The sequence below is a fragment of the Harpia harpyja genome, chromosome 2, assembly GCF_026419915.1.
Source record: "Harpia harpyja isolate bHarHar1 chromosome 2, bHarHar1 primary haplotype, whole genome shotgun sequence".
NCBI classification, from domain to species: Eukaryota; Metazoa; Chordata; class Aves; order Accipitriformes; family Accipitridae; genus Harpia; species Harpia harpyja.
The window spans coordinates 76,548,738-76,566,908 of NC_068941.1; the positions used below are offsets into that span (position 1 = coordinate 76,548,738).

The 18,171-nt window shown below is 40.1% G+C and overlaps 1 protein-coding gene across 1 annotated transcript in view; it reads left to right on the top strand.

Annotated features, from left to right (window-relative positions):
* Positions 1 to 16,670, top strand: part of EVC (EvC ciliary complex subunit 1) — a 56,560-nt gene extending 39,890 nt beyond the window's left edge. The window contains 9 exon segments of the mRNA XM_052780505.1: positions 1,981 to 2,087; positions 3,396 to 3,606; positions 6,312 to 6,518; positions 7,312 to 7,456; positions 10,905 to 11,013; positions 12,919 to 13,045; positions 13,312 to 13,405; positions 14,597 to 14,708; positions 15,724 to 16,670. Of these exon segments, the coding sequence (XP_052636465.1) occupies positions 1,981 to 2,087; positions 3,396 to 3,606; positions 6,312 to 6,518; positions 7,312 to 7,456; positions 10,905 to 11,013; positions 12,919 to 13,045; positions 13,312 to 13,405; positions 14,597 to 14,708; positions 15,724 to 15,805 (1,194 nt within the window). The 3' untranslated portion in view covers positions 15,806 to 16,670.
* Positions 16,671 to 18,171: the final 1,501 nt, after the last annotated feature.

Here is an 18,171-nt window from a genome sequence, read left to right on the forward strand (position 1 = left end):
ATTTCTTCATAAACAGAAGTAAACGACGACTACAGTCCCTGTCTTTGTTTTAATTCTGAGTGCCGTTTTGGATAGGGTGTACTGATAGCAGCAGAGGTGCTAGGTTTTGGTTTCTTGGCTGCAATATTATATCATTTACCATTGCAATTGTAATTCAGAAAACATCTCCTGTCTTCGGTGTCATGGTGATCTATATGCCCTGATGCTGTTTGACAGTAAGTGTGCAGACAGGCCCTTCAAGAGCAATGTCTCAGTCAATAACAGGTCTCCAAAAACGAAGGGAAGCCACATCTGAGCCACAGCCAGTATCTCGTTGAAAATGAAGATACTTCTGGAAATAAAAGGTAATTTTCAGCCTTTCTTTTAACTGCTGAAAGAGACATTAAAATACACAATGCAATGGATCTACAAGGCGTATGCGGAGAGGTGTGAAACACTAGGAAGCCATATCCACAGAGCTGCTAAAGGGAAATACTGGTATTACTGCAAGCTTTTGCCGTCTGTCATGATGATACCTGGAGACCTGATAAACCTTAATTTGACACTTGCAGCATGCAGTCAGAGAAGGCACTGTGCTCAGCTGTGCTCTGTGATTTTAAGAATCGCCTAGACTCAAATCAGTTGAGGTCTGGCTACACAGGTACGTCTTGCGGCTCTTCCCGAGAGCAGCCTGGTGCCCTCCCCGGCACCACACAGACTTTTGGGTTGTGCTCCTCACGCTCAGCTGCACTCTTCCCATCTGTCACCTGTTGTTGACTGCCTGTCTGTCCTTCGCAGGCATCCTGCTCAAGAGCATATGTTTTGGTAAGGTTTTCTGCATGGAGAGGGGTCAGCTAGGTGTGTTGCTGTGTATACTACAGAGAAGGCGCTATCCAAGAAAGAAATATACTTTTATTTTAAAGCCAAAGATGGTGTGGTTTCTTCTGTTCTGCACTTCCCGGCGGAGTTCATTCTGTGCTCACAGATAAAGCCTCTCCTGCACAGATCACTGCTTCCCAAGGAAAAGACTATCAAATCCAGTAGGAAGGCCCAGTACCACTCCTAATTCCTAACACTAACAACTGTGCAATTACACATCTAATGCTTTGCTAGACATACTGATCTAGTGAAACCTTGCTGTCTGCCGTAATAGAAAATTTAGTCCCTCATGTTCTGAATGAGGCTAGAACATGAAGTGAAGCTGACAGAGCGCCTGAGTATTATATTTAATTTAGGGCTCTGCATACATCTGCAGGCAACCTGCATTTATCCAGCTGCCAGTGTTGCTTAAAATATACTCTTCATCTCACAGTAACAGAGTTTGGGCCTTACAACCTTTTCCTCTTATGGCTTATTATTCCTTAAATTCTGGCAATACACTAAACAAAATCTTAAGTCTATATCTCCAAAAGTTTACAGTCTAATGGCAAATCCATCAAAACATTTAAAGATTAAATTCTTTGATCTAAATATCACATTGAAGGAACTGTAAACTTGCAGTCCATAAACCTAATCACGCAATCTCCATTTCTAACTATTAGCATTGGGTACTATACACAAAAGCGTGATGGAAGATGATAACTTCATCTTGTTCAGTGAAAATAAAAATTACATTTTCTACTAGTGAATAAAACCCAAAGAAAAAGCCCACCGCTACCTGCTGATAAGAGGTGATGCAATATTTTGTGCCATATTGTTCTTTTTCTCTTGTTCCTCTGTTGCTGAAACCGGAAAATCTGTAGGAGACACAGCTCAGGACTGATCCAAACCAGTGCAAAGCCTCCCTTTCTTTTCAGTGAGCTTTGTTTAAGACTTTGATCATTGAGAAAAAAATATTCCAAAGTAGAATAGTTTTAATTCAGCATGAGTTTCTTTCTTGAAAGAGGGGGATGATTGTTTTTAGCAAAATAACATCAAATAAACCCCTGTTTCTCAATGTGGTGACTAGCATGACTGAAATCAGAGTATCTTACAATTGTAATTTTTTTCCCCTGCTTTTAGCTATGGATAAAGGAATATGCTCTGTCTGCTGTGATGCAAATGCACCTGTCTGAGAAACAAGAGAAGATAATTCAAGGTGTCGTAAGCAGACTAGGATGCCTCGATGAGTAAGCATGGTTTTATCAGTAAACAGGGGGGTAAAAGTGCACTGCTGCATGCACAGATAAAAACTTATGTACATTACATTGTGGAAAGCAGTTTTGAGGGATTATGAGCAACTTCAGACAGAGAGGCAGTTACTCTAGTTTTTTGTCTGAGTATCAAAAACAAATTAAAAAAGAACAGAGAATCTGTGACTCCTGGTAAGTAGAAAAAATAGTCTCTTCTGTGATTTGTCAAGTTGTGTGCTTTCTGTGTATCTGCTCCTATGTTTGTGAGTGATTTCTAATCTTGAACCAGCCTGTCTTTGCACTCTGTATGTCACATTGGATTTGGGTATTCTTCAAGATAAAATGTTCAGTCCAGCACCATTCAGCTCTACCTTTGCTTTCTGCTGTTTCAATACCACTGACCATCAGTTTGCATGATAATGACTCCTCTCTTGCATTCTGTCTGTATTCACCAAGGAAACTTTCAGTTTTATCTCATCTTTGTACAGCTAAACATCTCTTTGATAGAGATAATTCTCAAAAATCCCACAATTCTGTGTTATCTGCTTTGTTTTAGTTAAGATATCAAATGACTGCATTTACCATGGTCAAAGATCAAAGTATTTGAAGACTTGTCTATTTGGAATACTGGTATTATTGCCATTGCACTCCTTTATGTTGGCTCTACTTTTCAGTTCAACCTTCCCACATTCTCTGACTTTAGTGTTTCCCAAAATTTGGTATCTAGAGAGCTCACGATGCCTTACACATACACACAAGTTAGATACAGGCACAAACAATGTCATCCCAAACGTGCATACAGATTTCACTCACGTGGTCCAGAATCAACTTCAAAATTTGCTCTCCTCTTTAAAATTCACCACAAACTTGCTTCAGCCGTGTCTGCCCTGCCAGCTAACACTAGCTTCTTCAATGTCTCTTCAGAGTGTACCTCCTTGTTAATCCACAATATGCTGTCCTGCATTTTCTTGAAATAACTTTCCTGGAGTTCTGATTACATTCTCTTTTCATCTTATTTCAAGTCTCCTATTAAAAAACTTTTATTATGTAATTATAGATGATTATTTTTTTATTTTCTTCCTATTTGTGTTTTAATTTAACTTCAGTGTGACAGAACTAGACATCTATCACAGCAATACCCATTCTATACACCTGAGCAGCTTCCCAAGGCATGCTTTGTATGAGAAGACATTACATAGAGTGAATAGTAACTCTTGTCATCTTTGAGCAATGACTTTGCTGAACACAGGGGTGCGAAATCAGCCAGCAGCTTAGCTGATTGATTTTTAATGGTCCTTTTTACAGGTCTGTAAACTATATATTGCAAAAACACCGACTTCTGCTGTGTTCAGTACTCAGAAGGTTAACCCTCCGAAGAGTTGGAATGGCAGTCCTGGCCCGCATGAGACTGTCCAGAAAGAAGAGCTTGCTTCAGGAACTGAGAGAGCAACATACCCTGCAGGAGGGGTCCTCCCCCTGCCAAGATGAGGACCAGTGGCAGTTACAGAAGGCAGTGGTAGGTACAGTGTCGGGGTCGTTTTTCTCCAGAGGTCTTATATGCTATGATGTCAGGCATTAGAAGTAGCCGTAGAAGATCTCAAAAAATAAAAATGTTCCAGTTCCAAATAGAAAGGAAAATATTCTCTGTCAAAAATGCACTGCTGGCATAGGAGGTCCGAGTGTACGTGTTTTAGTTTGAGCAGACATTTTAAATTCCCTAATACTTTATCTACTGGCTGGTTATCTGTGATATGTGTTATCATAGCAAGCTTATTTAACTATTTATTTTATACGAAAATACTAATGAAAGAAGGCATGCCAACATGTATAAAGGACTTCTACACAAGGTACTGCTTCAGGGTAAGACTCCTACTAATTCTGCTAGGGATCGTAATATGCACTTGAAAAGTTCTTACTTGAGCATCAGAAGAAATTCTTTCCTGCACCAGACCTAGAAAGTTCTTCTTTACTGTCATTGTTTTTCATTCTTTCTGCTCTGTCCATGAGATGCTCAGCATCCATTCCCCTGACATCCTTCCAAATAATCTGGCTCCTGTAGGTCAAGGAGATGGGAGAAAATTTAAGGGATTTTTAAACTTGGTATTCCCACAAGTCACTTTCAGTTCTGTTTGTGACTGTGGTTTTTAGGGTTAATCCATTAAGTGTTGTTGGTTATTTACTTATCTGCATTGGATATTTACCTAGAACAACACTGAATTTCAGATTTCAACCTCAGAGGACCTTCCTAGCAGGCATCAGTGATAGCCCCTGCCCAACCCACGGCTGGTGCACATATGGGTTGAACCCATCCAATACTTCGCAGTTCTGTGCTCCATGCTGTCACTGTGTAATTAGCTGAGAGATAATATTTTGCATCCCTCTAATTCTGATTTGCATAATACAAACCCTAATTCTCCACTTGGAAGAGGAATAAGGAAATTCTGTCTGCTGCCATTTCCATAGTTGATACTTCTATTGAAGTAGTTCCTGTTAAGTGTGAAAATCTCAACATCTCATTAACCTTCAGAAGAAATAAAGTATAAAATAATAAAATACAAATGCGTATGACTGCATTCCTCTTGTTACGTGCTTTCCACTGCTCCCTCTCACTTAGCTCCCACAGGGACATTAATTGATGCAATCACTGTGTTCCCTAACAAAAATGAAATATCCCCAGGTATTACTTTTCCTTTGGCCTCTCTCCATTACATCCTCTTTCCAAGGCCAGCTAAAACCCATCTCACAAGGAAGTGCCTCAAATAACATATATAAGATCCGTGCTGCCAAAGTAGTAGGGCCTAGGTGTGGAATTCTGAAAAGTCAGAGAGAAAAAAATGTTATGAACAACCTCTAAAACTAGAACCAATGTATAAGAAGTTAAGGAAAAGGTTAATTTACAGACACTCAACCAGAATTTTAGACATACTGTGTTGTTTGAACTAAACTTAATTTTATCTTGTGCCAGTTTTAGACTGGTAGACAGTGTCATGTCTATCTGTTGATTTCATATAAAATGTAAAACAACACTAACGAATCCTAGCTTGGACATGATAACATGACATTGGGTCTCAAAAAAAAGAGAAACCGCTTAATGACATCCTGACTGTCTAAAAAAAACCATCAAAAACATATGCCTGAGCTATAAATAAAGACATGTCAGAATAACCCAGCATTAATAGGAACATCATTATTTTCCACAGACGAATGTGGGCAGAGCAGGTTCTTCTTGCATTTCGTATTTCCAAGAGGGCATCCAATAGGTACTGTTGAATCCCCCAGAATAATTTAATGTCATTCAGCCTTAAATGAGAATATTAATGTGAGTCACATCAGCAACTCAATAGAAGGCAATCTGTGGAAGACTAATACACGTAAGAAAGACAGAACAGGTCTTGCTAGTAAGTATATACTGGTTTGTGCTAAAGAGAGTTTAGAGGGAAAGTGGATTTAAAAAGAAGCATAGAATATGGTGGCAAGGACGATCCAAAGACCTCAAGAGACCAGAACTCTTCAGCCTAAAAAAGAGGTGTCTTCTGGAATATCATAGGTTTTAAAACTGGCATAAAATATGTGAATAGGGAACAAATTTTCACTTGTTTCTAGTAAAAGAAGAGAGCACCGAGCAAAGCTATTAGATGGCAGGTTCAAAATTAAGAAATGTGTGGATAAGCTGTAGAACTCACCACCAAAGGATGCTGTAGATGCCAAGACTTCAGATGGTTTCCAAGTGCTATTAAACATGTTCATGACCTCTCGAGGGCTGTAAGTACCAATATACCAACTTTTACTCAGGTAAACCCCACAAACTGTACAAGTATTCCAGGTGCATAACTGTATCGTTACCTTGTTCCTGTGCACTTTATTGAGGCATCCACAGTTATCCCTTACTGGAATCAGGGTATTTGGCCTAGGTTGTTCATATTTTTAATAGAAATAAGACCAAATTCAACAGTACAGAATACAAAATGGGAATACATCACTTGGAAATGACTAATGGGACAGGATGCAGCCGTTACTGTACATATCATGACAGATGCAATAGTTTTGTTGCAAAGAAAAATGTGTTAAATGACTGTACATAAACTTCCGCTGGAAATTAGATTATTCTAAGGATTAAAACAGTAACATTCTGAATGGGTGTAAGACTTTCTTTTAGAGTGAAGCTGATCAAGTTTGTCAGCGTATTTAAATGGCAGTGCCGTCTTTTTGTCTGATTACCAGGAGTCCCACATTCTGGAAGAGGAAGAGAAGCTCGAGGAAGAAACGCAGCAAACCCATTTAGAATTTCACCAGCAGCTAGTCACAGAAATCCAAGAAGCTCTTCAGTTTCTTCAGCAGCACATGGAACAGGTGATTGGGCAGACATTGCTGCAGCATGCCCGACGGGAAGCTGGAAAAAAGAGTTCAGATGATGGACAGGACTTCAAGGTATGGAAATGTTCGATAGCAATTTTCCAAACAAAATGAGTGCTACTCTGCTAAAATGCAAGGCAATTTCATTTAGGCATTACCCTATGCCTAGAAATATCAGCAGTAGACCATTACAACCTGTGTTAAAATTGAAGATACCTTGCCAAGTATTTAGAAACTAACAGATATGTAGAAGTACAGTATTTTCTGGTGACTTGCTATAGCAACCAACACAGGTTTTATTAAGCCAAACCCTGGGACATAAAAAAATTGGAAAGTGTTCTTCATGACAGAGCATAGCAAAAATGAGGAAGAAATGGAGATGGTTATCTACTGATGAAGGTTTTATGGTTAATTAATAGTATTTGTATATTAACAGCTTAATATTAATTCATAGATAAGTAAGTAAATAAAAATAAAACTTGCTTCATAGGTTAATAAAATTGTTCCAAAGTAATTATTTGGATTTTCTGTATAATGGAAAGTTGTGGTAGACCTACAAATATTGATTTACTTTGCTGACAGTCAGGTTGACAGGTAAAATGGGCTATAGAGACTGAACAGATAGGGGAATGGCCCCTTCCCAGATGGAGGTGAGGCACGTTAGAAAGATTTTACTGTAATTTTTCATGTTGAAATGTTCATGGATGAATAGAAATACCTGTTCTCTAGCATCTCAGTCTGCCACAGTTTTAAAGCACAAAATTCACAATTTTGTGTGCACATAGATTAGGTCTTCAGTTTTAGACAGATCAAAACACTTCAGGTTTTGACTTAGAAAATGAATTGTGACTTGTACTGTGTAATACAGGAGAGACTGGTAGAAGCCGCTGTAGAAAGTGTGTATGGGACCAGCAATAATATCAACAGACTGGTGCAAAACTACTATCAGCAATTAGGAAAAATCACAGAAGACTATGAAGGGAAAAAGCTTCAACAGTTGAAATCCTTACAAGGTACGTATGATATTGACAACTATAAGACAGTTCTGGGATTTTAACAGATAAATTAATTTTCTTATCACTGTAAAGATCGCTTTTAAAGATAACAGACATCTGTTATTTAAAGTAAGGAACAAAGCAAAATGAACATGTAGGTCCATTTCCGTCTTTGAAGGAGAAGTGGTAGAACTGTTACTATTAATAATTACTTGAATTGCAGTCATAGATGCAGGACCCTGTTACTCAAAGTTTGGTACAGACAGACACAGAATGATGACCCAGTGTTGGAGATTATAGTTTAACCACGAACTCTGGTTCACCAAGCTAAGATCAGAGATACCACCATAGTCACAACCACCAGCAGTTGATTTTCTGGTGCTCTAAACCTCAACACAAGGCAGAAGAATTTAGAAAGCAAAGAGCTGTACAAGTGTTAGGTTATACAGCCAAGGTCTACCATAAACATTGTTCAACTTTGCATATTGATATATGCAAATAAAATGAATCAATGAATCAAATATTCATAGGGGGAGAGAGAGGGTATATGACAGGTGCCTACAAGCTGAATCTTTTCCCTAGAAGGGAGATCGGGGTTTGCAATCCCTGCTCCCAAATTAGAAAACATAAACATCATTGGCAGACAGTCTGCTTCCTCTGAGGTGACTGCCCTCAGCTTTGGGGAGTAGATTCTTATATTCATTCCTTTTTTTGGCTCAGTGAAGTGTTGTGTCTGAAGTTCAGGAAATGCATTAGAAGGAGACACCAAAAAGCCAAGCGTGCCCATCCTGGAACATTCTCTGAGCTACTGCATTGTTTCTTAGCTGTCAACCATGACCCTCTCACAGGTTGTGAAACTGTTGAAGAGGTTTATGAACTGCTGAATCTCACATAAATACAGGCAGTTTCTCCTGGAATTATTTTTAATTGCTCAGTTCCTTCAGGACAGGAGAACAAAAGCAAGCTGCAATTATTCTTTTCTTTTTTAAATACTTTCCCCTCCCCTGGATGAAGGCTGTTGGCGTTAAATGAAGTTAGCAAGTTAGCAAAATGGCAGTAGCATCAGAGGCTAAGTATTTGAGACATGTGAAATGGATTTTTTTTCTAAAAATGGAGTTAGCAATTGTAAATAGAAAAGATTCTTTAATCACAGAAGAGAGTTTTTGAAGCGGAACAGGCGTATCCACTCAAGGCTGAGATCCAGAGATGAGTTGGTAGGAAGGATTTGTGAGCCCCAGTAGTAGCTAGATATGCTCACTGGTTATAAGACAGAACCAATCTGTTCTGCACTGCCCTGTTGTGAACCCTGAAGACTTTAATATTGGAAGCTGAAGTGCAAAATCTGTGCGGGAAGTTTTGACAATCTGTATTGTAGACATTGGCAGCTAGCAAGGCGGTTACTTAAGTTCTCACAAAGTCCCTCTAAAGTCCTCTTTGGCCCCAACTCAGCCAACTACAGTGTCTAAAATCCCTTTGATTTGAGTTCCTTTAAGCAGGAATTAAAACTGAATCCTGTTCCAGAATACTTGTCTGATCTGGGCTGAGATGGATGTCATTACACACTTAAACATTCTGCTTCATCAGCATTTTGATACTGCTCTCAACTGGTCTCCCAGTTAGGTTGTGAGACCTAGAATACCAGTCACTAGAACCACAGTCAGCCTTCTGGTGGTTGCTCATTTAGATTATTTTTTTCTCCTAGAATTTGTGTGGATATATTATTGTTTCAGTGTATTGGTGTTCCATGAACTACAAGGAAGAAAATTACATGTGTAAGCGGAGCAGATCTTCTTCTCAACTGAAGAAGAAGAAAATCCTTCTGCTGCAGTGTAAGCCTACAGGCATGAGGGAGGATGAGAGTATTTATGGTGGTAGTAAAAGCAGGAGTGTTTTAGATTTGGGTTGCCAGAGAGAAACCTAGCTGAAATTCACAGATCAAATGAACTACTACAGTGAAAAAATACTGCAAACCTACATGTGCATGCTGCGGCCCAGCTGAGATTTTTGGTATCAACAGATAGCTACTTCAGCTTTGTTGGTGCTTTTTACATTAGGAGTGAGCACTACCATCTAATAAGGGACTTTGATGCTTTAGTACATGTAATTACTTCTTTAACCTAAGTCCAAATTTGTGATGCAGAACCCCACTCCCTTCTCGTTTCTGCTTCTGTATTGGCCCCAGAAGCACTTAAATTTCTCTCTGTGATTCTTAACAGCCTGAAGCTGTCCTGACACATCCAGGACACCCTAAGGCCTGCTAGCCAGCCAACTATTTTCCATCCAAGCTCAGCAAGGAGACAGAGCATCCATGTTTCTTCCTTTTCAGAAGGGGCTGATCTGTTAGGTGATCTCCAAGCATGATTACCACACGATGGTGTTCCTACTCACCAAATATTCTTATAACTTCTCTCTCTAAAGCACAAGATGGAAAAAAAGTGTTGGCAACAGAGCCACCTACTGTGTGATAGCCCTGGGGTTAGAATGGCCACAAAGGAAATTTCTTATGTACTTCATTCAGTGATAGCTAAATGGGAGTAAGGACCATAATGCCGGGCTTCTCTCTCCCAGAGTCTGTGCTTAATGTCAGGCTAGAGGATTTTGCTTGTCTGGGCATCCCTTGGCCTCGTAAATCTGAATTTACAGTCTGTCTGGCACAGCCGGAGGAAAAAAGGAGGAGAGTACCTCCACTCGCCCAGCCAGCCCAGCCCAGCCTAGAGTACAGCCAGTAACTGCTCCCTGACGGTGCCATTGGTAGGAGAGGTGCCTGTCAGCCTCTCCGAGCATTCGGAAAAGGTCGGATCCTCCCCAAATGAATGTTATGTACCCTAGTCTGTTACAAACCCATCCATCTCCCTCTTTCTGCGTTTTATTTAAAAGCAGTGGTGCAAGGAAACCAGTCCTGTCTGTCAGACATGCCCCAAGCCTTGCTGCCAGGCAGGACTTCAGGGGCAGGAGTCAGGAGCCTGGTCAGCAGATAAACGTCAAGTTACCCGCAGAGTGTGAGCGTACACAAAAGTACCCACAATACTTCGCCATCGAGTGAGGGCATGTCTAGTGAAGTTAGGCATTCCCAGGACTAAGTGGCCTCTGAGCAGAGATTTTCTTTATATTGCATTTTTTGTTTAGGTATTACAGTTCTTGCTTAAGACATCAAGGTCTTTTCATAAAATTTCTGCACTGATTAACCCTGTTAATCAGTTAGCCAAGTGGGAAAAGTAGCTAAGAATAGGAATTCGGTGACATTACCATCTCAGCTAAATGATGTACAGGCTATTGTCTGTGCAACAGATCACAGTGGCAGAGCAAGAGTGTGTAAGAAGTACTGGATATCCCTAAGGAGCAGTAACTTTGGAAAGACTACTTGGAAAAGGGATTAATTTGTGCTGATGCAAAACATAAATTGTAAGGTTGCCACAGCTTAGAGTTTGTTATTGTGAACAGAATATTTTACAAAAACATATTTCAGCAGAAAGAGGTGAAAGGAACAGACTTAGGAAGAAACAAGAGAATGAACTGGCACTGAAAGAAAAACAGACCAAAGGCCTCCTGAACGTATCATCCGCAGTCCATCAAAGGTAAGAGCAGGCAGCAGCACTGGTGACTCTATTTAAATGTTGTGTTTGCAGATCTAAATAAATGTCTAGCTGAATAAATGCCTTGGCTTTGCATTTTATATTTGTCGCTGATGGAAAAGAAATATCTGTTGCCAAATTACATCTACCCTTTGATCTCAGAGAATTGCTTTTTTATTAAATAAACTTTTTGATGCTCATTAATTACAGACTGAAGAACTATACATAGACAGTTTGAAAAGAGATAATGAAAAACAATGCCAAAACATATGCCAAATTTTAAAAGAAATTTAACATAAGTGCAGGATGGGAACCGATGCTGTCTAATTCATTACATTCCGTGTTTTCTGCTTTGAACATCAAAAGTGTTTGTTAGTTTGCTGTTGAGTAAACATATATCATAATGAAGAGAAAATGTTTGAAGCATAAATAGTACTCAAAATGGCAAGGAGATTTCAGTGAATGCCTTGGACAATCAAGATTACTCGCACTAAATTTAGAGTGGAATCCCTCAAATGTTAATTAAATAAAAATCATATTTAATTCGTTACTGATTTTATTAAACTTAAGAGTCCAGAAAAAAACCACTGCAATTTCAAAGGAATAAGTTGTCATAAAAAGCTGTATGACTTGGCATGCACTTGATACATTTTTGTAATAATTTTATTTCTTTACTCTTCGTTTATTATCCAGAACAACGGAGCATCTGCAATTTTGAGATTGTAAAGAGGTTAATTATTTTTTTAGACCTTCTGTTACTTCTAAATTGAAAGAAATCATTGCCTACTTTCTGTTTTTCATCCTTGTTTAAATTAGTATAGAAATGGATTCATGTAATAAAGGGCTTCATAAAAGATCTGCTAGTTATTATCAATTTTATCATTTATTCCGACATGTCTGTTTTTTCTCCATAATCTATTCTAGTGCCTTAAAACAAAATACAATCAAATTCTCCTTCATGCAGGCAGAAATATGGTATTGAAGGATGTAACTATTCACTATCTAAGCTGGTCTCATAACCATCAGTAATCAAAGCCCTTTTCCTATTGTCATTATGGTTTCTTTTACGGTCAAATCCCAGTCCTGTGTAAATTAATGACAGATTTTCCATTAATTTGTCTAACTCCTATTAAACTCAACATTGATTTTTTTATTTCCTTTTGCCCTGCATGAGTGTGAGTTCAAAAAGCAAATTTTGAAAGCTAACCTTCTGTAAGCATTGACCATTACAATAGCAACTTCATTATGTGTAGATGTCAGAAACAATTTGTGTTATCTCCTTCCCTGAGGAATGTGATGGGTGATTGACAGCATTGCTTCAAGGTAGATCAGGCAAGAGAACAGAAGAAATAAAGATTCAGCAAAGTTGCAGCCATTCAGGTTCTACTGTATTGATATTAATCTTTAACCAGCAAAATAAAACAAGCAAAGAATATAGTTGTCAGTGCTCCCAATTGCCAAGTTTTGAATTACCATGTTTCTGGGTCAGTCTCAGCCTGGTATTGAAGAGCCCTGAATTAAAGGCCTAGTTCTTAATCCCTTATCCTCACACCTGATCTTCTAACAGCTTGTCTCTTTGGCAAGCAGACAGTAAAGCTGCCTTTAGAAACATACAATGGTTTTGAAAGCAGACTTCGTCCCAAAGTCCAGGCATGGACAACCCAAACTCCTGCTGCAATTCCTGCCTCCGAAAGGAGCTTGTATCCCATGGAAGGCCAAGGCAGGTTATTAAAACAACTAAATCTGTCTAAAAATCTACCGCAAAATTTTTTGTCCCAGCAGAAGCTGGATGGGCCAATACTGTTAATAAGCCTTTCTCTCTACAAAATCTTCTAAATACACTTTGCCAGGATTGTATTCCTCCCTTGAACTGAACAACATTGGTGCTTTTAAATTTCTCTTGACCAGGATGGTGCTGCAGCAAAAGAAGGTTCTGGCTCAGTTTGAACTGCAGCAGCAAATTCGTCTGGAGTCTCTGAAACAGAAACTGCTGGGATTACATCACCTAGAAACTGAGTTGGAGAATCAGCTAAGGGTAAATTGGGGTAAAATGACTCACGGATCTGAAGCAGTCCATGGCAAAACATCGGACAGGTTGTAAGGGTCTCTTTGCTGTCCTCATTGACATCCCCGCTAAGATTCACCACTGTCCTGTGGGAAACGCTTCCCTGATGCTAGCCATATTGTTTCCTGTGTTTCTGCAATGACATACGCCTTTTTCATCACGCCACATGTAGAATAACATAACCCAGAATTGAGCTGTGTTGTGTTAACTGACTTACGGTTTATCCTTGGGTGCAGGAAGCAGAGCAGGACTTTGTGAGCGAGTTGGCTGCACTGGCCCGAGTTCCAGTGGCTGTGCAGAAGAAGCCTTCCAAAAGGAGCAAGCTAGCGGGTTGGTACAATCTTGAATTGTTTAAAACCCCCCACATATTTCCACATATCAGTGCATATTTTGAAATATAACACAATGGAGTTTTGGGAGAGATTTTTTGTCAGTGCCATTTCCCTAATGGAGATGCAGAAAAATAAGGCAACCTTCCAAGGTCACCCAGCTTGCCAGTAGCACAGCCACAAGTGTCACCATTCCTCACTCCAGAGCAGTCCTTTATCCGATAGATCATATTGTGTCCACTGAGATAAGGCTTTGCCTTGCTCAAACCAAAATTATTTGTCATGTTTTTATCATGTTCTTTAGAAATAACTCTGTTCACCTCAATCACTAAGTCTCTGGGAGGACAGCAGAGCTGAATCACCCAGCTTTCATCCTCCTGGTAGAATGGAAGAATCACCTTCCCACAAACATGCTCAAAATAAAATCTTACTGAATCAGGAAACTTGAAATATTTATATGAATTTACTGCAGTTTTAACAAATTAAACTAATTCATTATTCAAGAGATACTTAGGGACAAATTGTCAGAATAGCAGTTGTGTTTCCTGATCCACTTTTGGGGTGGAGCGTGCAAATCCTCATCCTTTGAGCCATGCAATCCTTCTGTCATTATCAGAATGACAGAAAGCATTACATTTGAAAGATGCTGAAAGGTGAGATGGGTGCTGGAAAGGGAAAAGCAGCTCACTCACCTGGACAATTTTGAAGTCTCTCTCCCCAGCTGGTTGTTTCTCAAGTGTGCAGAGCTGTTTGCCCTGGTAGGCACTGTGACCCCAGGGACACGTGTAAGCTTAGCTCAGGGCCCTAAAACCAGTGACTTTTTAACATCAGGTTTTTCTGATTCAAATCACATAAAATTATAAATTGGCTTTTCTTCTGTTTGCTGGTAGTAAAAAGTCATTTTCAATTACTTGTTAAGAAAATACATGATGGGGCTTTCAATTTCTGTACCTCATGGAAGCTTACTTCAGTGTTCAGTAAGTGTGAAAGTTCAAGGCCTGCTCTGTGAGAACTAACCGATGGTAAAAAAAACAATATTCTAGACTAATGTAAAGTGGAATGCTTTCCTTGGAATAATAATGTGTATGTATGAAGTGTTGGAGTGTATTTTTTTGCTTAGGTTAATCAAAACCAAACAAGCTCTACTATATGTGATTCTTTTTTTTTAATCCACATGCATTTGGCAATTCAGGGGAAAAAACAAACTCAAAAAGAAAGACCTTTCAGTTACCAGAATCAGCAGACAAAGATGATTCTCAAGAAAATATTCAAGAGCCCCCTGGACTGTCTTCTGGCTTATGCAGGTACCGTAGAGGCTAAAAAACTGGTATGTGAAAAACTATTTATAAAAAACAGTACAAAATCTACTTCATAAGCAGGTATGTCAATCAAACCCAAAATACCATGCCTATACTAGCTGAGCTTCTTCCTTAATAGTTGCTTCTCACATGTACTTGACCTTTTTTTCCCCCATATTCTTTTTTAAATTTAGGGAAATAATCTGATTTTGTTTGTCTGTGCTGCTGTGTATTTTATAAATAACTTTGATTTTAGGTAGAGAAATGAGAATACTGTTTCCAAATTTCCTTTAATTAGGTTTTTTAAAACCTGAGTCACAGACAGCATAAATCAGCAGAGACAAGTGAATCCAATGGAACTAGGCTGACATGTAGCAACCAAAATATGGTCTGTGGTATTTAGGCTTTCAACTTCCATCTTTATTTCAGGAACAAAGGCAAGCGCCAGTCTTTGGCTGATGAGGGTAGCAGCTCTAACAATGATTTTCTTGATAGATGTTTCAGTTGGCTTATGCTGGAGTGCTAACTAGAGGAGAAGAAATGGCTACAAACCTGAAAGATGCCAGCTGATTACTACGGGCAGATCAAACCAGCCAGCTGGTTGCTGGGGCTTGATATATTGAGCAGAGAAAATCCTGTTGACAGGCAAAGCAAACAGTTGGTTCTCAGGAGCCACAAGCCTTTGGGGAAAAGTATTTATCCCCTGAGTGACCTCAGCCTGGGACTGACTTCAGGAGATGGCTCCTTTCCCTGATGGCATCAACCCTTTTCACACACTCCTTTCCCACAGCCAACAAGGGATACATGTGTAGGGAACAGGAACCCAACAAAGGAACATTTATCTTTATGCAACTTTGTTTTGGCAGCCTCAACAGAGGCAGCTGAAACCAGTGAGTGCAGAAGTTATAATTCTATAGCAAAAGTCTTTCTTCTCTTACCAAAATTAATTTAGTGGAAGAGAGAATTGTAGCATTTTAAAAACTCTGTCTACAATTTAATTTTTCTTGTTTATTTCTTTCAGAGAGAGGTTACAGAGTCCACAGGAAGGGGAGACTGAACCAAGGAAAAACTCAAAGTTGCTAAAAAAAAGAGGCAACAGGTAGTAAAAGCATTTATATGAGCTGTCTGAACAAAGGGTACCAAAGCAGTCTTCCGGGAAATCTCGGCAGCAGTAAGTAAACACTTACTGAGCTGCTTTACTGAGGAACAACGAAGAACATCAATAATAACCGAGAAATCTTCTTTAGCTACAGACCAAGAATCAATCCCGGCTTTCTTTAGCTGTTAATAAAACATTCCCACTTGGTTTTGGTAAGGGGGAACAAGGAATTCTGTAATATAAACTCTTCCAGATCACTTGGGGAATGTGGAGGGGAGATAATTTTAGATTAGGAATATACCTAAGGAAAGTGTGCTTGTAGGAGAACAGATCCACACCAGGCTGGTTGCCCAGGTCGGTGTATCTCAGTAAGGTTTCTTTACAATAGTGAGGTACCATTTGCTTTTGAGCCCTGAATGTGGTAGATAGGGTCTTAATATTTTGTGATTGCTGCTTTGGACTAACAAAAATAGATAGAAATGTAAAGAATACATAAACAGACTTCAGATGGTATTGATACGTCAAAGGATTACATTTGGTCTCTCTTTTGTTGTAACTTAGTGCTTCCAAGGCTAGGTATGCTTATTTAAATTTGTACAAAGATTTTTATAAATGTATTTCTCTGTGTTTGTCTCAGATTTCAAATTATTATTTTTAGGAAGAATGAGACAAAAACAGTTTACTGTTTTGTTTTTTATACTTCAGTTTGTAGTCTTCTTCCTTCAGTACACTCTTTTGTTTCCAACATACTTTGTTAGGCTCATTATGTTTCCTGTGGGAATTCTTCTTGTTATGCAAAGCAGCTAGTTCTTACTGGCTGTACAGAGCACCTGTATTGTGTAATAAATTGCCCCACTTAAGCAATCTTACAGCTTTCATGAAATGAACGTTTTCTGGCTTTTTAAGTGAACATACATTTTGCAAACGAAAAGGCTGTCCTTTGGGGCACGATGGAAAATCCTACATCAGTTACGCAGTTTACCTCAGACAAAGTGCCGCCACACAAATGACTTCACCAGGCGTGTTGCGCACAATTGTTAAGTGGTTAATTTTCACCTCGATCGTTGTAAAAATTTTTTTTCTCTAAATTGTACCACTTCAAGCATTTGATTCTGGTATTTCAGTACTTGGGCTCTAGGGTCTCTCTGCTTTCCCAATCTGGCCGTTTTAGTTGCTGCTTGTTGTGGTTGTTTTTGAGCAGATGCAGCCTATTTACCTCCGTTTGGACATCTTAACTCTGCAGTGCGCTCTGTATAGATGGCGCGAAGGAAGCTTTTACTATTAGACCTGATGATGTTTTAAACCACGCAGCGCAGCAGCGGCTCCCGTCACAGTTAGGATGCAGCATAATCACCCGAGCGGGGTCTCCCCGGATGCCCTGTGCCTCCTTTGGCCAGGCAGGCCCGAAATGGCTTTCCGTCTCCGTCAGAAAAAGGCGGAAAGGTTCCGATTCTCCCAAAAGCAGGGCAGCAGTGCCCTCTCGCGGGCTGCGAGCGGGGTTGTCACATTCCCTGGCTGGCGGAGCGGGCGGGCCGGGAGCCCTGGGACGGAGCCGGGGGGTGCCGGCTCCCGGGGGACCCCCCGCGGGTCCCGGGCCCCCACCCCGCTGCCCGCCGCCCCGGCCGCCCTGGCCTGGCGTTTGTATGAAGGGACGTGTCGTCTCTTCTCCCACAGTCACATCAGCTTTTCCTGGCAAAGCCCCCGCGGCTCTTGCCCCTCTTACCGACTCCTCGGGCTCCTCGAGTTACCCCACGGATCCGCCGTGCCGGTGACCCTCGGGCACTCGCCACCGCTCCCTGGCAGCGATGCAGATACGGAACAAGACAGGGTTTCATTAGACCAAGAAACAAGCGTAGCAAATGCCAAGCTAAGCTCGCGAGAGTTGCTCTTCAGTGAAGCACTGTTCAACTTCTATGTTATAGAATCATGGACTCATTTAGGTTGGAAAAGACCCTTAAGATCATTGAGTCCAACTGTAATCCTAACACTGCCAAGTCCACCACTAAACTGTGTCCCTAAGCATCACCTCTACACATCTTTTAAATACCTCCAGGGATGGTGACTCCACCACTTCCCTGGGCAGCCTGTTCCAGTGCTTGACAACCCTTTTGGTGAAGAAATTTTACCCAATATCCAATCTAAACCTCCCCTGGCATTATGTTATGTTACATTTTATGTTATGTTATGTTACATTATTCAACTTTAACCATAGTAACAGTATCCTGATGCTGAAGATCTCCCTCCCATCTCCTGACATAGTCATTACAGAGGGTCGGTTTGGTTTTTTTTTAACCTCTGCCCCCTCAGTTCCATTTAAATCCATGTGACTGCTTATTTCTGAGCCAACACAGAACAGTACAGAGACCGAGA